The sequence below is a fragment of the Sardina pilchardus genome, chromosome 15 (genome assembly GCF_963854185.1).
Source record: "Sardina pilchardus chromosome 15, fSarPil1.1, whole genome shotgun sequence".
Classification (NCBI taxonomy): domain Eukaryota; kingdom Metazoa; phylum Chordata; class Actinopteri; order Clupeiformes; family Clupeidae; genus Sardina; species Sardina pilchardus.
In genome coordinates, this window is record NC_085008.1 from 8,760,715 (window position 1) to 8,780,636 (window position 19,922).

The 19,922-nt window shown below is 46.7% G+C and overlaps 1 protein-coding gene across 1 annotated transcript in view; it reads right to left on the minus strand.

Moving 5' to 3' along the window:
• szt2 (SZT2 subunit of KICSTOR complex) overlaps window positions 1–19,922 on the minus strand; it is a 114,601-nt gene that overhangs the window by 50,595 nt on the left and 44,084 nt on the right. Inside the window, exons 48-57 of the mRNA XM_062556676.1 lie at window positions 16,386–16,504; window positions 13,952–14,116; window positions 12,016–12,100; window positions 4,667–4,846; window positions 3,273–3,464; window positions 2,561–2,796; window positions 1,591–1,757; window positions 1,063–1,160; window positions 649–781; window positions 194–336 (exon numbers count right to left, since the gene is read on the minus strand). Coding sequence (XP_062412660.1) covers window positions 194–336; window positions 649–781; window positions 1,063–1,160; window positions 1,591–1,757; window positions 2,561–2,796; window positions 3,273–3,464; window positions 4,667–4,846; window positions 12,016–12,100; window positions 13,952–14,116; window positions 16,386–16,504 — 1,518 coding nt within the window. The remainder of the gene's footprint in view (window positions 1–193; window positions 337–648; window positions 782–1,062; window positions 1,161–1,590; window positions 1,758–2,560; window positions 2,797–3,272; window positions 3,465–4,666; window positions 4,847–12,015; window positions 12,101–13,951; window positions 14,117–16,385; window positions 16,505–19,922) is intronic.

Here is a 19,922-nt window from a genome sequence, read left to right on the forward strand (position 1 = left end):
TTAAGTATTTATAAATCGCTTCATAATTTAGTACTTTTGGATGTGATTGTGACCACAGCGACAGGTGGGCCATTTCTCTAAAGCAAACACAATCACAGTGAAATCTGGCATCAAAGAGAGGATATTGGACTACTTTAACAGCATCAAAAGCAAATACTGTAGCACATCGTGGGTGGGATTCAGTGGCACTCACCCTGGAAGGAGACTTGTAGCTCTGTGCTGCAATGCCATTGGTGGAAATTCCGTCCAATGAGCAAGAAGCTCCTGGAAGACGCAGGTGTCTGGCTACTGTGCTGGATGTGAGGCAGGGGAACAAAGATGTCTCCCTGGGGACAACTACAGACACCGCACACAAACAGATAAACAAAACAAACTCTTATTACTTCTCGGCGCAGTTGGTCATTTACAAGACACATATTCTCATCTAGCACACTAAGTGATAAGAGATGGTTCAAGCTTTTAATTAAAACTTTAAAAGGAGACAAATATATTGTGGAGCGTTCTGTTCCATGACATTAAGATTCTGATGATATCTACTCTGTTGACAATTTACGATACAGGAGAACTCTATTCTACGAGCTGTTCTCTATTCTGAAGGTGTTGTTTTCCAACAGGGAGAGATGAGACACCAGCTGGCGGGCTGGCTACCTTGTTCTCTCGAAAACCTTCACGACCGTGTCGCTGGCCAGAGAGCTGACCAAGCCGGCGATCTCCGTCAGGATGGAGGGCAGCAGGAAGTGAGAGCTGATCTCAGCCGTGCACTGCTGGATTGACGGACAGCCTGAGAGACCAATGAGAGAGGGAGAAAAAGACGAGGGAGGAGGGGAGCGAGGAGTGTGTGAGAGGAGAGAAGCAAATCCAAAAGAGGAGGAATGAACTCCACTGACTTTGCTGGCACATTGACCATGCAGTATAGCAGTGCATCAAATGTATAAGAGGAGGCCATAAAGAGGCCCATTAAGCACGAGGTCATTAAGCTTATGGGAGCTGAGAGGAGGACCATGCGCAGTGACCAGTGCTGGCTACTGCCCATGGTGGAGCAGCAGAGGCAGCAGAACTCACCCAGCTTAGCCATGAACATGACCCAGGGCTGATAGGTCAGCTGGTACATGGGGTGCAGCGTCCCCACATCCCCCTCCTCCAGCTGCACCACGTGTCTCCTGGGGGGGGGTGGAACAGTTACACAGAGCTCAGCATCAGGACCACTTTTAAATAACACACGCACACAGCACATATACAGATCAACAATGAGACAGAATCTCCAGTCACTGCTAACAACTCATCAGTGATACTTTTAATCATCCTTACTTTGAGTTTTATATAACAATGTTTTGAACACTTATCACAGTTAAATGATCAATTTAGTTTGCTAATAACATCATTAGCTGCATGTACTACTTAAGAGTTTTAATTTGCTGTTATACATTGGAAAAGCATTTCAATGAAAAGAAAAACTGAGATGTGAAACAAAACATGCAGCGTTTTGATCTGATTTCGTTGGAGACCAACTGTGCGTTTGTACAGTATGTGGGTGGTTTGTGGGTTCGGTCCTGTGCGTGTGTGTGGGCGGTCGGTGCGGTTGTGTCAAACCTCTGGGCCTGTTCCAACTCCACGGCCATGTTGCGCTCCTGGCTCCACTGCTGCTTGACCATCTCCGTCTTGTGACGGCGCCGGCCGGCCCGAGTGTCCTCCCCCCGCTCCGGCATGATGTCGTCCGTCGTCTTTGGGCTGCTCAGCTCCGACGAGTCCGGTTTGCTCTATCAGAGAGAGAGACAGAGACAGATAGACAGAGAGGAAGGGAGCACAGGCAGAGAGAGGGAGAGAGAAAGAGAGAGAGAGAGAGAGAGAGAGAGAGAGAGAGAAAGAAAGAAAGAAAGAGACAGAGAGAAAGAGAAAGAGACAGAGAGAAAGAGAGAGTGCGTGTTGTGGTGAAAGGCGATCTGCCAGCATGGTGGAATGATCATTTCATCACTTATCTCCTCCATAAGCACTTGGCTCCAGCGCCTGAAAAGGGCCGGGATTGGGTCTGACCTGCTGATGAAGTTATCCGAAAGAGGAAATACTGCTGACAGAGCTAATTAATGAGACCAATTTGGCTCTAATGAGGCGTTCTCAACACCCTCACCTCCACCACACACACACACATCCTCTCCATGCTAAATGTCTCCAGCAGCGTCTGAGACCATTATGATGGTATGTCTGGGTTACCAAAATGTTTCAAATTATTTAATAATACTTCAACTAAATGTTTTATGTGATACTATGTAACGCCTACCGTAATTTTCCGACTATAAGCCGCGTCTTATACATTGATTTTCCCAAAAAAAAAATCCACTATGAGGTTAATATAGGGGGGCAGTTAATATGGTGTTATTATGGTTTTGTTTCTTTTAACTTGCATAAAACACTGTCCTGCGGCTTATACACAGTGCGGCTAATATGCGGGAAATTACCGTATGCTTTTCTAGCACAAAGGGCTTCAATAAAAGTCTGTATTTGTCATAGTACAACACAGTGATTTGCCCCACAGCGTGGTGTTCTAGTGTCATGAGGGACTCACCAGGATCTCCCAGAAGCTGCGTCGGGTGGTCCTGCCGGTGGGGGTGGTGGACTCGGGCGTGCTGGTGCCCGTGCTGGGGGTGGGCGTGGGCGTGGGGGTGTTGGCGAGGGGGTTGAGGGGGTTGAGGGTGAGGGGCGAGGGACTGCTCCGCAGGCTCTGGGTACCGCTGAGGCGCCGTGGGCTGTCGCGCACCTCCCTGACCTCCTTAGTGACCGTCTGGGGCAGAGTCAGCATAACTGGGGGGGGAGAGACCGGACGCACACACACACACACACAGGTGGGGCGTTAGAGAGCCTTCTCACTGCGGAAAATCCAAATGCTGGAGGGGGGTGGATCACTGAGAAATAAAGAGATCTTGTCTAGACACTGACTTGTTTGTAAACCGGTATACAAGGCTTTTCTAGCAGGCTGTGTCCAACATATTGAAACATCACCTCAACAAGTTGCTAGAAACCCTGAGGCAAGTTTAGTGGTGCCGAGACAAGCTGACAGAGAGCATGCAGTGCTGTTTAAAAAAAACAAGTCCGTGAAATTCTAGAGGAGACTAAGGGCCCGATGTTCAAACATGTTCTGTGCCCCTGTGAGGTGGAATCCCTCGCAACATGCGCATAAAAACATAGCGTCGATAACAAAAAAGTTACGAGAGAGTTAAAAGAGACAACAGAATCGGTTTTCAGCTAAAACTCTGCGGGTGACACCGCAGGCTCCGCACCGTTGGCGTCGTCCCTGGGCGAGCTGGCAGGCAGGCAGAACGTCTCCTGGCACAGGGGGTTGGGCAGCACCCGCAGCTCCATGACCACGTCACAGAGGGCATGGCGCAGGGCGCCGCGCAGCTTGTCGGTCAGCTGGAGGGGGCTGACGTTCCCCTGCTCCCACACGTCGAACCGCACGCGCACATACGGACCTGGAGACAGAGGCAGAGAGAATGAAAGAAGGAAGAGAGGAAGGAAAGGATAAAAATGATAAAAGAAAGAGATAGAAAGACAGAACGAAAGAAAGAAAGAGAGAAAGAGAGATAGACAGAAAGAGAGAGAAGGAGCAAATGAGGACACGTACAGTAAGAAGGGGAAAATGTGGAATCGGGGAAAACTTGTAAGAAAGTGCAACACAAGACAACAGAAGTAGCAGACTCCATCCCCCTCCCCCTCTCTCCTGATGAAATGAGGCCCATAGGGGCACCTCTCGGCACAGGTAGGGCACTAATTACCCCCACCTCCCCCCACACACACCCCACCAGTGGCCCCTGTAATGAGTCTACCCAAGAATTCAGGCTATTTTGGGGAAATATCCCCCCTGATGCACATGGCTTCACTGTTTGCCAATTAGCGCCAAAACTTTTCTTTATTAATCTGAAGAGTCCCAGTGGACTGTGTGATGCGCCAACAGAATAAGATTAATACTATTTTAATGTGTTTTAAAAGTACAGGGAAAATGGTTATTAATCTTGCTGGCATCTAAATATATCACTGTAATGTGTTTAGAAATAAGTATGCCATACTTTACAAATACATTTCCCAATAACTACCATTAATGCTTTTATAGCATAACATCTGAGGGACCAAACAAATCAAGGAAGTTGATTAATCCAGTCAATCAACTACATGTCCCCCAACAGGACTGTTGACTGGATCCTCCTTAGGAGAGTATTTCCTTGGGAGTTAAGGAAGTGTCCAAAACAAACTAGCATTGATAGAAATTAGTGGCCTAAGCGAAGCTATCTGAAAGAGCACAGTGCCCAAATGGATACATCATTATCCAAAGAAGCTCCCAATACAGGTACACATGTTTGTCATGGGAATAGAATCATCTTGCCGTTCTTAGCTCAAACAACTGTGCAATAGAAACTAAGTCAAGAAAAAAGCTGACACCATTTCTGCAATAAGACACATCTGCAATGATGCATCTTAATTCTGGATCCATACATACATACTGTAGCAAAAACCACTTACGGGTTTATTAAAGTCAACTAAGTTGGATTCATTCCATAATTAAGGAAGGGAACCACATTGCTGGCACTAAAACCAATATCACAAATAAATCAGAGATCAAGACCACATATGCCAGTGTAATCCTTCTCCTAGTTTTTAGTTGATCCCTGAAACTCACCTTGGACTTGGCTGTGGGAGGGCTCCACCTTGACCACAGTGGTCAGCAGGTCAAATTGGTCAGGATCGAGCGAGATGGTCGAGGTGTCTCCTCCTTTGAGGGGAGATGTGCCATCCTGTGCTGGAACCTGTAGGGGGCGCCCTTCCGCATCAACAAAGGACAGGGCAATGCAGGCGATACCTGGGAGGGCACAGAGACAGGCTCATAGGTCAAGAGGTCATGTATCAGTCAAGGTCATCTCTTATTCACTGGAACAGAACGCAGGGAAATCAGGTAACACTTCAACCTTGCTTCATAAGACCAGCATCGTCATATCATCCTTTTGCCTTTAGATGTCAAATGATTTCAAAAACAGGTACTTATCGCAACCACTGTCTACTGATGTGACTGTCAACTCTCACTACTGTATGTTGTAGTGACAACTTAAAGATGTGAAATTAAGCTGTAATGCTTATACAATTAAGAGAGCCATGGCAACGACAGAGAGTTGTGACCTACTGTATGATCATAACAATGGCACCAACATGGCATTATCAAATCAGTAGATAGCTGATGCATATGACATCTATGATAACATATTTATATGCAGACATAAGTAAGCATGTCAGTCTTATAAAGTGGGGAAATCATAGCATGTCTCTAGCAAAGCCTCATCCCATTACTGTCAACCAAGTAGTGCTTCAAAACCATAAAATGCCTTAATCTCAATGCCATATCCATTTACAAGTGAAACAAAAAGTGCAAACCAAGTTGTCATTGGAAATAAATTGTATCCTGTGACAGTCATCTCAGATTGTGCTTTCAGATGCAATGCCAAAAACCAGGGATGTGGGAGGAAAAAGTAGCTGTGAGGTCTTTCATTATGTCAGTAAATGCATCAGCTTTTTCTCCCTGTTTTGTTAGGAGGGTTCTCTGATGAAAATGTCGAACATCATCAGGCAGAAAACGCACAGCCTATTGCAAGTCATTCGGTGATTGCATTCCTTCAAATCTTCTCACAATCAATGCTCCACCACGCCTCAATAACTCATCTCATAAACACACAGCCACACCGAAACCGCTTGACTGATGGCAAAGTCTCAGACACACACATACACACACACACACACACACACACACACACTCCCACTCCCACAGACATATTCACTCACATACACAACCACTTACACATGCACAGTCACACACACACACAGAAGCTGTTACACATGTGCACACATACTCACACACACACACAAACACCCACACACACACAGTTTTATATTTGCACACGCTTGCACATATATACACAATCAAATGCAGTCACAAAGCTTACAATGGATGAAATGTAATGTTCTGTGTGCATGCCATTAGAACATTTGAGCATGACTTTAGCACAAAGCGCAGAGACACACAGACACACACAGACACAGACACACAGACACACACACACACACACACACACACACACACACACACACACACGTGTGCCCTGCATGATGGATGGCTATTGCCAGGAGGAGCGTGGCCAGACACGGATGCGTGGCAGCGCGTCACTTAACATGAATCACACACCAGTCACTCCGTCACGTCCGCCACCGACGCTGGAGCCAACGCTGATGCCACGGCTCAGTCACACCACAGCGACCCAGAGCGACCCGCAGCTGCCGCCACCAAAGTCAACACACACACACACACACACACACACACACACACACACACACACACACACACACACACACACACACACGGAGCAGAGGAAAGTCCACAAGAGAGGGCCAGATGTCAAGCGTGACTCCACCAGCCTGTGCGTGGGGTCTGTTGTTTCAGTGTGTGTGCGTGTGTGTGTGTGTGCAAGGGAGAGAGTTTATGATCATAAAACATTTGGGGTGAGACCACAACTCCCTTCTCTTCTGCCGCTGTGTGTGTGCCAGGGCCTCAGAAATCTCATGTGTGAGTCTAAGAAAAGAATGTGTGTGAGTGTGTATTTGGGTTTGTGTGTGTGTGTATATGTGAAACAGTAGCCAGCGTATGTGTGTCTGCCCTGGTCTTATCATGTGCATTGGCCTCTCAGCGTCTGTGTATGTGTGTGTGTGTGTGTGGCCATCAGTTAGGTTAATGAGTAAATGCAAAACCGTCCATTTTTTCTCAAATGAAGTTTGTGTGTGTGTTTGTGTGTGTGTGTGTGTGTGTGTGTGTGTGTGTGTGTGTGTGTGTGTGTGATGGGCTGTGACAGCCGGCCGGGTGACCCCTTGGCTCTGGACGGCTTTTTGAAGTGCCCAGAAATGGACACAGAAGGTCTCTCTTGCTCTCAGTCTCTCTCTCTCCTCTCCTCTCCTCTCTGTCCTTCCTTTCTTTCTCTCCTTCTTTCATTCCTCTTTCTCTTCTTCTCCCCCCTTTCTCCCTCCCTCCCTCCCTCCCTCTCCATCCTTCCCTCCCTCCCCCCATCTCTCTCTCCATCTCTCTCTATCTCCATCCTTCCCTCCCTCCCTCTCTCTCTCCCTCTCTCTCTCCATCCTTCCATCCCTCTCTCTCCCTCTCTCTGTGCGGTCCCACAGTGGCTTATCCTGACAGGCTGGCCGTGACGGGCGCGTGCGGGGTGGCCGGGGGCAATGAGGCCGCTGATTGCTACAGCCGTCACTTTAATGGCCGCAGCCGTACAGGGAGCAGGCTGCGGGGTGTGTGTGTGTGTGTGTGCATATGTGTGTGTACGCTTGTGTGTGTGTATGCTCTCGTGTGTGTGTGTGTGTGTGTGTGTGTGGAGTGGACGGAAGGAGCAGGATTGGGAGCTGACAGGTCTCGATCTCCAAGACAAGGCCTGTGCTGTGCGGTGCAGGCGCGGGGGCTATCGGTCAATTACAGCGCCGGAGATGGAGACCCCCGGAGCAGCAGCAGGAGACCAGGAGGGCAGCGACACAGACACCGGGCCACTGACACGGGGAAAAACTCACTCTGGCTCTAACACACGCGCGCACACACACACACACACACGCACATGCGAGTGTCAGAGTCATAGTCAGAGTCAGAGTCAGAGTTCTTGACTCTTGCACTCCCAAAAACACAATCACTGACCTGTCACAAGAACTATTTCTTGCTGGACAATATATCGGTATTGATGTCAATAATATTCTTGCAATTTCAGACCATTTTATGCTAATCACACCAAAATGCAAGTACAAGGCATCTGATGTGAAACCTGCGACTGTATTTTTTTGCACCCTGCTCAGACAACTGGACGTGACGGTGATCATTCAGATAAAATAAGCTAGTCAAATCGCCTTGCTGAAAAAGCATAGGCTATCTGTGATACTACTGGCTGCGCGAGGGCATACAAGTTTTTGACCCCTGGCCCTGGTCAAGAGAAGCCATATTATCCACGCTAATTATTCTTTTAGTAGACACTTTCATGAAAAGGGCAGAGACATGTACATGCACATATTCATTTGAGTGTTTCCTCCCTGGGATTACAACTACGGGAGATGGGCTGATTAAACAAAGAGCTCTTTTATTCCATGTATCAGCAAATACAGCTAATTAGATTACCAGTCATGGTATTTCAAACTAGGCAGTAATTGCTATTTAGAAGTAAACCGCTTAGGATAGGGGTAGAGAAAAAAGCTATCAAGACCTGCACAAAATATATCAGTTTTTGCTGTAGATTTGCATGATGCAGAGATAACTCAACCAATGTGAATGGGTGATCCATCTTTTTGCTGTTGCAGATCTGTCTCAGTAGCAAAAGGAGTATATACTTTGGAGACACTGATGGGCACAACTGTATGACTATACAGCATGGCTGTATTTGCAAATGTACACTCAAGCCTTTAGGTTAATCCTTGCTATATTTTAGGACACAGCTTTAGACAAAAAATATAAAAGCAATATGTTGAAAACCAATGGCATGAGTGTAAAACATTGCAAAAGTTATTGTGGACATCTCTACATATTAATGATAAGCCAGTAATGTAATCATCATGACAGGCCTACAACACAACATATCATCTAACCACCTTGACTTGGAAATGTACCACCATGTCATATTTTTTCAGGAAAAACAATCATCTTGAATAAAAAGTATAATATTAACTTTCTGCAACAGATTTTGCTGTTCTTTTTTTCCAGCTTATTTCCAACTGCAGGACGTAAACTTTACAGACAGACACAGTTGCAAATCAGGGAGGCGAATAGAAAACAAACACTCCAAACAGCATGCTGCTCAGAAGCCCAAGTCATGCAGGTGGAGGGGGGGTTGGGGGTTGGGTTGGGTTGGGTCGGGCGTTGTGGTTTGGGGGGGTGGGTAGGGGCCTGGTGGAGGATGAGCTTCAAATGAAGGACACTCCACAACCACAAGTCAAATCAAATGAATGCAGCTCTGCAAAGGCTCTGTGAAGGCTGGTAGCACAACCAATAAAGCCCAGCAGTGGCGATCGGGGAGGGGTAGGGACTGGGGAGGTGGTGGAGGGGAGGCTGAGGCAGGGGAGGCTGGGGGGTTGAGTTCAGGTTGGGTACAGAGGGGGGAGGGTGATACCTTGAAACTGGGAGGGTGGGAAGAGATTCTGTACGAGCTCCGACATGGTACCTGAGTCAACAACAATAACAACAACAACAAACAACAACAGAGACACCCACAGACAACAGAGGTGTTCAATTGAGCAAGAGAGGAAGGACATACACAAACATACAGACACACACACACACAAAATACACACACTGACTTTTCACAACATGCACACCTCCTAAGGTAAGTAGTGGGGAAGAAATGGTGGGCTTGGAATGGAATGTGAGCCAAGTGAGCGAGCGGGCATGTGCCTGTGTGTGTGTGTGTGTGTGTGTGTGTGTGTGTGTGTGTGTGTGTGTGTGTGTGTGTGTGTGTGTGTGTGTATGTATGTGTGTGTGTAAGAGAGAGAAAGAGAGAGAGAGAGAGAGAGAGAGAGAGAGAGAGAGAGAGAGAGAGAGAGAGAGAGAGAGAGAGAGAGAGAACAAGACTGAAAGAAAGTGAGCATGTGTGTGTGTGTGTGTGTGTGTGTGTGTGTGTGTCTTTCCACCATGGAGTGGATAGTCTTCCTATCACCAAGGATCTAGGGCACTTTCAGTACACTAACAGAAATCCTGCCCTCTCCATCAGACGCCTCTCTCTCACCACAACCAAACACAAGGAGAAGTCAAAGGGGGGGGGGGGAGATAATGTTTCCTGTTCAACACCAATACAAAGGACAAAGCTCATTTAGACAACGGATGAGCAAACCTGAATTAAGTTAGAGACCTAATCACACACAACAGACACCAAATACAATACCAAATTAGCGTATTCTCATCTCCCATACTTAGGAGCTAAGAAAAAAACACACACACACACACACACACACACACACACACACACAAACAGGTGTCCTCACACATTTCAATTAGCAGATTCTCTAATTTGGAGCCCTAAAAGATTCATGTGACAACTACCTGAGAATGGAGGATTGGGCAATTAGCTGGCCGCGTTTGTGTGTGTGTGTGTAAGTATGTGTGTATGTATGTGTGTGTGTGTGTGTGTGTGTGTGTGTGTGTGTGTGTGTGTGTGTGTGTGTGTATGTATGTGTGCGTGTCACTCCCAGCGGTAGCCCAAAGCACTGTGCAGCCCTGCCAGCGAACACTTAAACTTGCCGGCACCTGACACAATTACCCCCATGCTAGGAGGGCAGGCAGGCAGGTAGGCAGGCAGGCAGGGACGGGTCGAGTGATATTAAATAACTTCACTGCCTTGTTGTGAGACACTTCAAATTAATGAGTTAAGGGGGTGGGGGGCGATATGCTCCGGCTTGGCAATTAGTGGGTCGTTAGACCTCACGAAGGAATGAAGCGGAGGTCTGAGAAGGGGACACACAGGCACACAGACACACACACACACACACACACACACACACACACACACACACACACAGACAGATGACACACTAGAACCCCCCTCAGTTCAGACTCGGGAGCCAGAGGGAGAGGCCGTCCAACCGAACCTTAAAGAGTCCCGCACCTCCCTGCGATATCAACTACATAAATATTAGCCTAGCGCTAATAGCAGGGCCGGGATGTTTCCTCCATGAGGAGGGACTCGTTAAAGGGTTTTACGTTTAAAGACGCGCACTTATATTGGAGATTTAAGCCGTCGTGAATCGCCTGACAGGTATTGATAATAACGGGGGGAGATGAGATGAGGGGAGAGGAGCGGAGCGGAGCGTCCACGAGTGGTTAGTGACGGGTCATTATTTCATGCTGCCGCTAACCCCAGGGACTGTGTTCAACAAAGCTGTAAAAACACTGACAGCACATCAGCACACGAAGCACCAGAGCAGGGAGAGGGGTGTGTGTGTGTTTGTGTGTGTGTGTGTGTGTGTGTGTGTGTGTGTGTGTGTGTGTGTGTTGGTAGGGGGGGGCTGTGTTTTTTGCTGCCAGGCGAGGTGCATCAACAGGTGCAGAAAGGGCTGAGTGTTTATTAGCAACGCTCGGCGCTTCATCATCTGCCTGGTCATTTTAATATGGGCGGCGGCAAACACAGAAGTGACCAGTCAGCACATCCAAGGTGATGACTCTCTTACTTTCCCTCTCACTCTCTCTCTCTCTCTCTCTCTCTCTTTTTTTTCCCCTCTTTATCCCTCACTCTCCCCCAAATCAGCAGCTTAAAATAAAATAATAATCAACATAAAAAAATAAATAAAAAAAACTGCTGTCTGCGGTGCTAACAGGGGCCGGAGAGGAGAAAATGGAGGGTTGGGGAGAAGAGGAGGAGGAGAGACGAGAAGGTGGGGATGGTGGGAGCAGAGGAGGAAGAGGAGGAAGAGGAGGAGGAGGAGGAGGAGGAGACGGTAAATTACCCGAGGAAGGTAAACAAGGAGTGGGGTCTAATTATAGAGGAGCCGAGGAGCTTTCAGGTGGCGAGTGAGATTTAGGGCGTGTAATGTAGGGTGTGGGGAAACAAATCACAACCTGGGAGACACAGGGAGCAGACCAGAGATAGACGAGGAGGTGGGGGCATACAGGTAGGGGTGGTGTTAGCGTGGGTGTGTGTCTGCATCTGTGTCTCTCTCTGTGTGTGTGTCTGTGTCTGTGTCTGTCTGTGTGAGAGAATATAGGAACCCCCTTTTTGTTGACAGGTCCTCTTGTTCTATTTTGACAGGTGGCTTGTTCTACTTTGATGGGTGGATAGATATGCAAATATGTTTCTTTTGATGAGCACCGGTATATGTCTAACATTCTTTTGTTCATAAAAGAATGTCCGAGGAGAGCGGATGAGAGTTACAGGAATATGTAGTTCACTTACGTAGGCTGGAAGACAAAGAAAGAAAGAAAGAAAAATGAAAGAATGAAAACGGCCTTAGAAAGAAAGCAGTTACCTTTTCCTCCGGTTCCTTGGCCTCCAGGCTTGTTGTAGAGGTAGAGGTCGGAGTCTGGCAGCTCACTGCTCAAGTGGAAGTAGTGCTGTGGACCAAGGGCACAAGACACTGTCAGACAAGGAGAGAGAGAGAGAGAGAGAGAGAGAGAGAGAGATGCAGAAAGGAGAGAGAGAGAGAGAGAACACAGAAAGAAAGAGGCACAATACACGGAGAGCAAATAGGAGAGAGAGAGAGAGAGCGAGGGAGAGCGAATGAAAGTGAGAGAGAACAAAGGGAGAGATAGTGAGAGCGAGAGAATGAGGGCAAGAGGGAAAGGCAGAGCGCGAGTGCACATCAGCACATCCATATAAAAGAAAGTCTTGTCAAAGCGCCCTCAGACTATGCATATCACATGAATACATTAGCAGCAGAATTACTTGCATATGAAATCTCGGGGCCTCCTGGAGTTGTGAACTCCTGCAGGACTTCAACCCCCACAGTGGCCCTTCAGTGCCCAGTGGTGCTGCATGCATTAAGACCATGACACCTGCTTAATGTGGGCAGCGGTCGGACCTCTATTAAAACATACAAGGCTGGGCCGGCCTTACTGTATATTCAAATACACAGCGCTCGTCTGGAGACAATCCATTGGAGGGTTTGGCCAAGGTGTGGGTGTTAGCGATTAACATGTTTCTACACTGATTCAGTGCCTCATTAAAGTCAAAGGTCTCAGCAGCAATGCATTTTCAAACGCTACATAGCAAAAGCTGCATGTGTAGTGTATTTGAGAAGCTCGCCGAGGGCGTATTTAAAGACTGACTATTGAGAATTCTGCCGTGTTGAAAGGCATGCTTTACAAATCCCTAGTTCTGAAATTCGTCTGTCTGTCTGTCTGTCTGTCTGTCTGTCTGTCTGTCTGTCTGTCTGTCTGTCTGTCTGTCTGTCTGTCTGTCTGTCTGTCTGTCTGTCTGTCTGTCTGTCTGTCTGTCTGTCTGTCTGTCTGTCTGTCTGTCTGTCTGTCTGTCTGTAGGACTATGCATAAAATGTGCAAAACCTGGTGATTTTCATCTTAGTGGAAAGTTGGTGCAAAGGTGCAACACGGACACGGGAAGAACCCATTAAATGTTGGAGCAGCTTCGAGTTACGGGGCGGCTTGACAAATCCTGTCTCACTTTTGCTAACGTTGCGAGATATACAGTAGCATTTGGCCTTGGCAGAGGTCTGCACTCTCTCAGTGCCCCTCTGGTCTTGATATATGATCATGTGCCCAGCCGTGGTGCAGACCACACCGGTCATTCTCACAAGCCGTCTTGGCTATTATCTATGTAGTTTTTATGCTTTGGCTCACAAACCTCATGAAAATTTTATAAGACCTCTCACAGCTGAACATCATCAAAGATATTGCTGAAATGCATCAGTTTGCAAGTCAGTACCCAGGGCCCAGTAGCAGTATGTATCAAACTTTAGTTGAATTGACAAAGTCCCGTGTATCCAACCAGGAGACTGCTGAGGCCACTGACAGGGGTAAGAGGGATGCTGGTCAGCTCCTGTCAAAACGGACTGACAGACATCACTAGGGCACTACCTGTGTCTGTCTGTGTGTGTCTGTGTGTGTCTGTGTGTGTCTGTGTGGAGAGGCAGGTGGTCCTTATCACGTTGCTTGAGCACACTACTAGAAGGAGGTATAGGAAGTGTCTGTCTGTCTGTCTGTCTGTCTGTCTGTCTGTCTGTCTGTCTGTCTGTCTGTCTGTCTGTCTGTCTGTCTGTCTGTCTGTCTGTCTGTCTGTCTGTCTGTCTGTCTGTCTGTCTGTCTGTCTGTCTGTCTGTCTGTCTGTCTGTCTGTCTGTCTGTCTGTCTGTCTGTCTGTCTGTCTGTCTGTCTGTCTGTGTGTGTGTGTGTGTGTGTGTGTGTGTAGACCCTGGAGCTGTAGAGAAAGGAACAGGAACTCGGGTGCTACCTTGAAGTGGTGCTCCATGTTGCTGTCGGTGTACTTGGGGATGTGCAAGAAGATGAGCAGGTTCTGCCTGAGGTAGTGGGCCACAGCCGGCAACCAGCACAGCGAGTACTGAGGCAGGGAGAACTCCATCACCTCCGTGGCTGGGGAACCAGGGGGCTGGATGAACTGGAGAAAGAGAGGGGGAGAAAGACAGAGAAAGGTTACCAGTCTGGTTACTGCATTATACATGCCCTCTAGATCCCCACCCATCCACTCTTCTACAATCCATCACACCTACTATTTTGCTGGCGGTCATGCATGTGAGTAAATCACTCAATTCTGGAGAAGCTCCTTTTTTCTTTCAAGCAAGCCAGGGTTACAGCTTTACTCAATAAAAATACAATCGTTTCAGTGAAGAACTATAGCTCTGTCTCCCTTATTTCTGTCTTATCTTGAGACAGTAGAGCGCACACACAACCTACCAGACCCTAAGCAGTCTGGTCTCTAAAATGGTCATTCTATCAGAACTGCTCTTTTGTCTGTGACTAAAGCATTGGGTGCAGCTAAGGCCGCTGCTCTGTCATCAGATTTATTTTTTTTCTCTCTCTTTTACTGGACTTATCTGCAGCTTTTGAGACAGTGAACCATGGCATTCACCTCTCTATATTATCTGCGCTCAGAATTTCTGGAAAAGCTGATAATTGGTTTGCATCCTGCCTCAAAGGATGTTCATTCAGTGTGTCTTGGCAAGGACAGGTATTGAATTCTGATGACCTCATCAGAGGTGTGCCTCAGGGATCAGTACTAGGGCCCCTTCTTTTCTCTATTAACACCATTTCCTTGGGTGAGATCATTCCCTCCCACAGATTTGCTCATTACTGCTATGCGAATGATACTCAACTACACCCGTCTCCCCCCCCCTGATGTCTCTCCTGTTTCTGCTCAGATTTCTGTAAGCCTCAGGGACATTTCAGTCTGGATGAGAGATTGACACCTTTTGCTCAATCTCTCCCACACTGAGCTAATAGAGCTATTCCCCAGCATATCAGCATCCAACTTGGCTCATCTTTACGGACTCCAGCTAAAACAGGACGCACATTTCTAAAAGCATTCAGTCTCAGTGACAAAGGTGTGTCGGTTTATCCAATACAAGATCATATCTCATCTTATTGAAATGCACCCAGGTGGAAGCTACACATTATTGGTGGTTAGTGACGTTCCCCCTTCACTGAAAAGTGCTTTGGGTGCCATTAAAGTTGCTGTTATTGTTAGCTGGCCTATCTGCTTGTGTAATGAAATCATTACAGACTGTTTAAAATGCAGCAGCATGCCTGGTCTTCCATCAGCCAAAGAAGACACATGTAACAAGATACTCCTCATTGGCTTCCTATAGAAGCCAGAATTAAATTGAAATCATTCACTCTGGCCAACAGGACTATTTGGATCTGCACCTTGCTATTTCAGTTTCATGACTCTGTGTCCCTTCTTTCCAACTGGGAAGCTATGAGCTATGATGAGCGTCTGCTGTGTCAACCATGCATTAATGCTAAAAAGTCAGTCGAAGCTCTTTTCCTCTATGATTCCTCGTTGGTTGAATTCGTTACCGAATGTTCTATGTTCTTGTGATAGTTCTGTGATTTCCAAGAAATGTTTTAAGTCTCAACAGTACACCTTGCACTTAACACTTTGACAAAAGAAAAAAGTGTCCACTAACATAAACTTTCTTGTATTATGTTCTGATTTTGTGATACATACACACACACACACACATACATATATATACAGTATATGCATGCAGGCAACTATGAATTTGAATTTGAGAAAGAGGGATAGAGAGAGAGGGAGAGAGAGAGAGACACACTTTCAGTGGGATTATGCATCCCTAGACCGGTGTGGACATCTGCTGCAGACAGCGTCCCAGGCAGGAGGAGGCAGGCAGGCAGGCAGGCAGGCAGGGACGGAAGGACTAATGAGGCCTGCTTACCCACCGTCTCTCTGCACAGCGCAGCATAACATAACATAACAGAGCAGAGCGCCACAGCTCAGCACAGCACAGCACAGCACAGCACAGCACAGCTCAGCGCTGTGGGCCTGAGACATGAGTCATGGCACCAGACAGCCCGCTGCTTAAGATGCTGCCTGCGTTTAGGGCTGATTACAACCAGAGCAGGGGCAGTGGCAGAGCAGAGCAGAGAGAGACAGATCAGGAGGGAGAGAGAGAGAGAGGGAGGGAGGGAGAGAAGGAAGGAAAGAGAGAAAGCGAGAGAAGGTAAGAAACTAAAGAGAGAACTGAAGGGGGATTGATGGAGGAAAACAGGGAAAGAGACAAAAAATGGAAAAAGTAAGCAATAAAAACAGAGACTTGGGTGATAGATGGAGATAGATAGAGAGATAGATAGAGAGAACTGGAGATCTTGGGGGGGGGGGGGGGTTGCAGAGAGGAGCTGAAGTTCACCTCCACATCAGCCGGGGTCAGTTTGCAGTTGCGGACGAGCATCACCGTGATGATGTCCAGCGTGGCCTCGTCCAGACGCTTACGCAGGACCTTCACGAGCTCGTCTGTGATCTCGGGACCTGCAAGGAACACACACACAGACACAAAGAGAAAACACACAGATCAGCCTGTGACATGAATAGCCCTATTCAACACTCTGACCACCCTACTTCAAACTACCGACTTCAACCCTCCTCTGACTCCATCTATTCACTGCTGCAGGCGCTGTCAACAAGTTTTTTTAACAGTAACAGGCAGGGCTTGACTTTCTCAAAGAAGCTTGAAAAAGGCGGGTCAAGAGCAAATTCTGCCCACGGTGAAGTTACAGAACACAAAACCCACCAAACAGATGACTAGGAGAAGGACAGAGGCGCAGGGATGTGAACAACATCCTCAGTGGCGATCCCGAGCAGTGGCTATCCAAAGCAGTTCTCGGCTCGCTGCTTTGGAGCAGACTTGGCCGTGACCCAGCACAGATCTGACAACAGGTCGGGGCCGGAGCCAAGGAACAACTGCGACTCGATGGAGGATGCATTTCCTATAAGCCCTCTTGTGCTGAGGCTACTGTCAAACAAACAAACAAACTAACAAACACTCATATTGCGCTCTCCCTTACAGTTATGCTGAATACAGCACAACAATGCTCATCGCAACAACACTTTTGGGAAATGCAGCCAAGATCAGGATCTGATCTGTGGATCAAACTCAGGCAGGCATCAGAACAGGCCAGATTCCATTAGGAGTCTGGAGGTATCTGGCTGGTGGGAGACTGGTGTGACGCAGCACAATGATGATTATGGGGAGAAACAGTCCACACACCCTTGGATTGGATCTGGATTAGATCTGGATCAGATTCTTTGAGTGTGCATCCAGATCAATGATCCCATCCCATGCATCAGCAGCTATCCGAGGATCTCAATATTAGGGGTTTCAGCATCAGGTGCTTTCCGGATAATATGCTCTCTGGATAGTATAAAACAGGCAGAATACTGGAATATTTCACACGGCATCTATTACGAGCAGGTGAAGGTTTGCACGCATGTTCAAACACCAGGGCCAGAAAGCAGAGCAATTCCCTTGCATGCAACATCCCATCCTCATCCTACATTAGACTACTGCTGATTACCCTACCAGCTCTCTAACTCCACCTGACATCTACCCACAAAGCTTTCTTCTGCACTGCCGCAACAGGGGCACCATCTCTCATCATTTCACAGAAGAGACACTATTTAATTAACCATAGAGGAGGAGGACCGTATCTCCATGGCTTCTTCCGCACCAGCAAAAATATATGCAAATCAATAGTCTGACAGGTGTCTGGAGCCTTGGAGCTCCTTGCATTAAAAACAACAACAACAATAACAGCAAAAAAACACAAACTAACCAAAAAAAACTTCACATCCCTGGATACAAACGATACCCGTGAATTAAAAAAGTTGTGTGGTGTGCCAACTTTGCGGGAGAGGAATAAATTCAGGAGAAAAGGGCTTTCACAGCAAGGCTTCCTTGACTGCATAGGCACAATTCTCATATGGCCATTGCTGTTCTTGAAAAACTGTCTGACACAATGCGCATCAATAGCTCATTTGCTGCAAGGCTTCTAAGCTATTCTCATGGCTTCCACACAGAATTCAATCAAAACGCCAAACCACGTTTATGGAAAACGCATAGTTGGAACAGTCATGCATCATAGCAATCGATTACAATGGATTTCATTGCTTCTTTCTGTCAAATATTTTTCACTTTCATGCACATTTCTCAAGGGCCTCATTCACAGATGTGTTTCCATCTTGATTCTAAATAGTCTAAACAGTAATGACCTGTCAAACATATAAATGGCACGGATCATATGCTGCTGTTGTTGCAATGTCAACTCATTTGACAACAGGTGAATCATGAGATTCACTTCAGGTCTTTTTTTTCCCCCACATACGTGGTGTTAAAACTAAAACCGTACACGCTGTCAAAATGTAGTTCAGGAACGATCAGTTCTCTAACACATTTCAGCCTCAGGGCTGACACTGAACTGTACGTACTGAGTTCCTGAATATGGAACAGACAGACATCAAATGGGGTCAACAGGCTGCTCTTGTATAAGGAATAGATGCAGGAATATATGCATGTATGCACACATCTCCAGAAGTATGAAAGAGACGGATGAAAAAAAGCAACAGAGAACGCTTATGGGATATTGCTATGCCTTGGAATGTGTGAAAAAGAGCAAATTATATTAACAAAATGATGGAAAAGAATGATACTGTACATTCTACTTCTTGTACAAATTATGAATGCAGTCAATGACCAGAAAATGAATCTTAAAAAAATGAAATATCGTCTCTTTATAGCATTCTGTGATTGCTGTCTGTTCTGACGGAAATGTCTATAGGAAGATGTGCATGATTGAATGTCTACCCACACTAGGAGCAGGATGTCAGTCATAACCCTCGGGTAGAAGGGAAACACAGAGAATGATAGACAGGGACAAGTTCCAGTTGCAGTCAGAGAATGACAGGATCTTTCAGGACATCAGCACAGCAAAGGCCCCTACATCTTATGGAAATGTAGAGACACTTTAAGGGGTGACAAAGTCCTGACAAAGTGATGCAGCCGTACAGCATTACTAAAGATGAGGAACGCACAACTAGGCTGTATTACCACCTCGCTTTGTGAACGGCTCATAGGCAGAAGCCATATCACATACAGAACCTTGCAAAATATTCAAGTCAGCATATCCACTATATTACAAAGATACTTGTACACGTTTTCCCAATCAGATTTATACTGTAAGCGATGCCATTTTTTCCATATTAATTAAAACATCTACAGCATGGTGATTGCTTTGATACACTGAGAACATTTCCCATTGTCTATATGAGGCCAAAATAGAGCTAATCTGTTAGCTCATAGAAAGCAATATGTTAGCAATGCCAATAACTGATATGGCAAGCATTTTTTGTAACCCAGGAAATTATAATGACTTTCGAGGCTTTTTGGATCTTTTTTGCAAGCCTAAGGAACCATTAGCTCTGCTCTGACTGCTAAACTCCATCCATGAAAGTTTGGCACTCGGTGCCTGAAAGGATTCTTGTGTCTCCTCTGCACAGCGTTCTAGCCCTCTCAGCTGTGGACTCGGCTCCCACATAATTAAGGAGGGTGAGTGATAAATGGGCTGAAGACCACATGTCTATTCTACCTGTAGTGGACACAGCCGGCTACGCCGCAGGACGGGCAAGGAACATTTAGACTGCTAATGTTAATGTTAATGACTAATGTTATCCTACCTGACTGGGATAGCAGGTTTCCAAGCAATTTCCCTCAACAGATACATCTTTTGAATGGGCACATCCTTTTACCCTGTATACATTTTCATTTTTTTTCTTTATATCACTCCACCAAAAGTTAATTTTGCAGAGTCAGGCTTCCATTGCTGTAAAAAAATATATATACTGTACGGCAAAAACCTGCGAGTTGGTACTTTGTTGTAATTTGTGTTGGGTG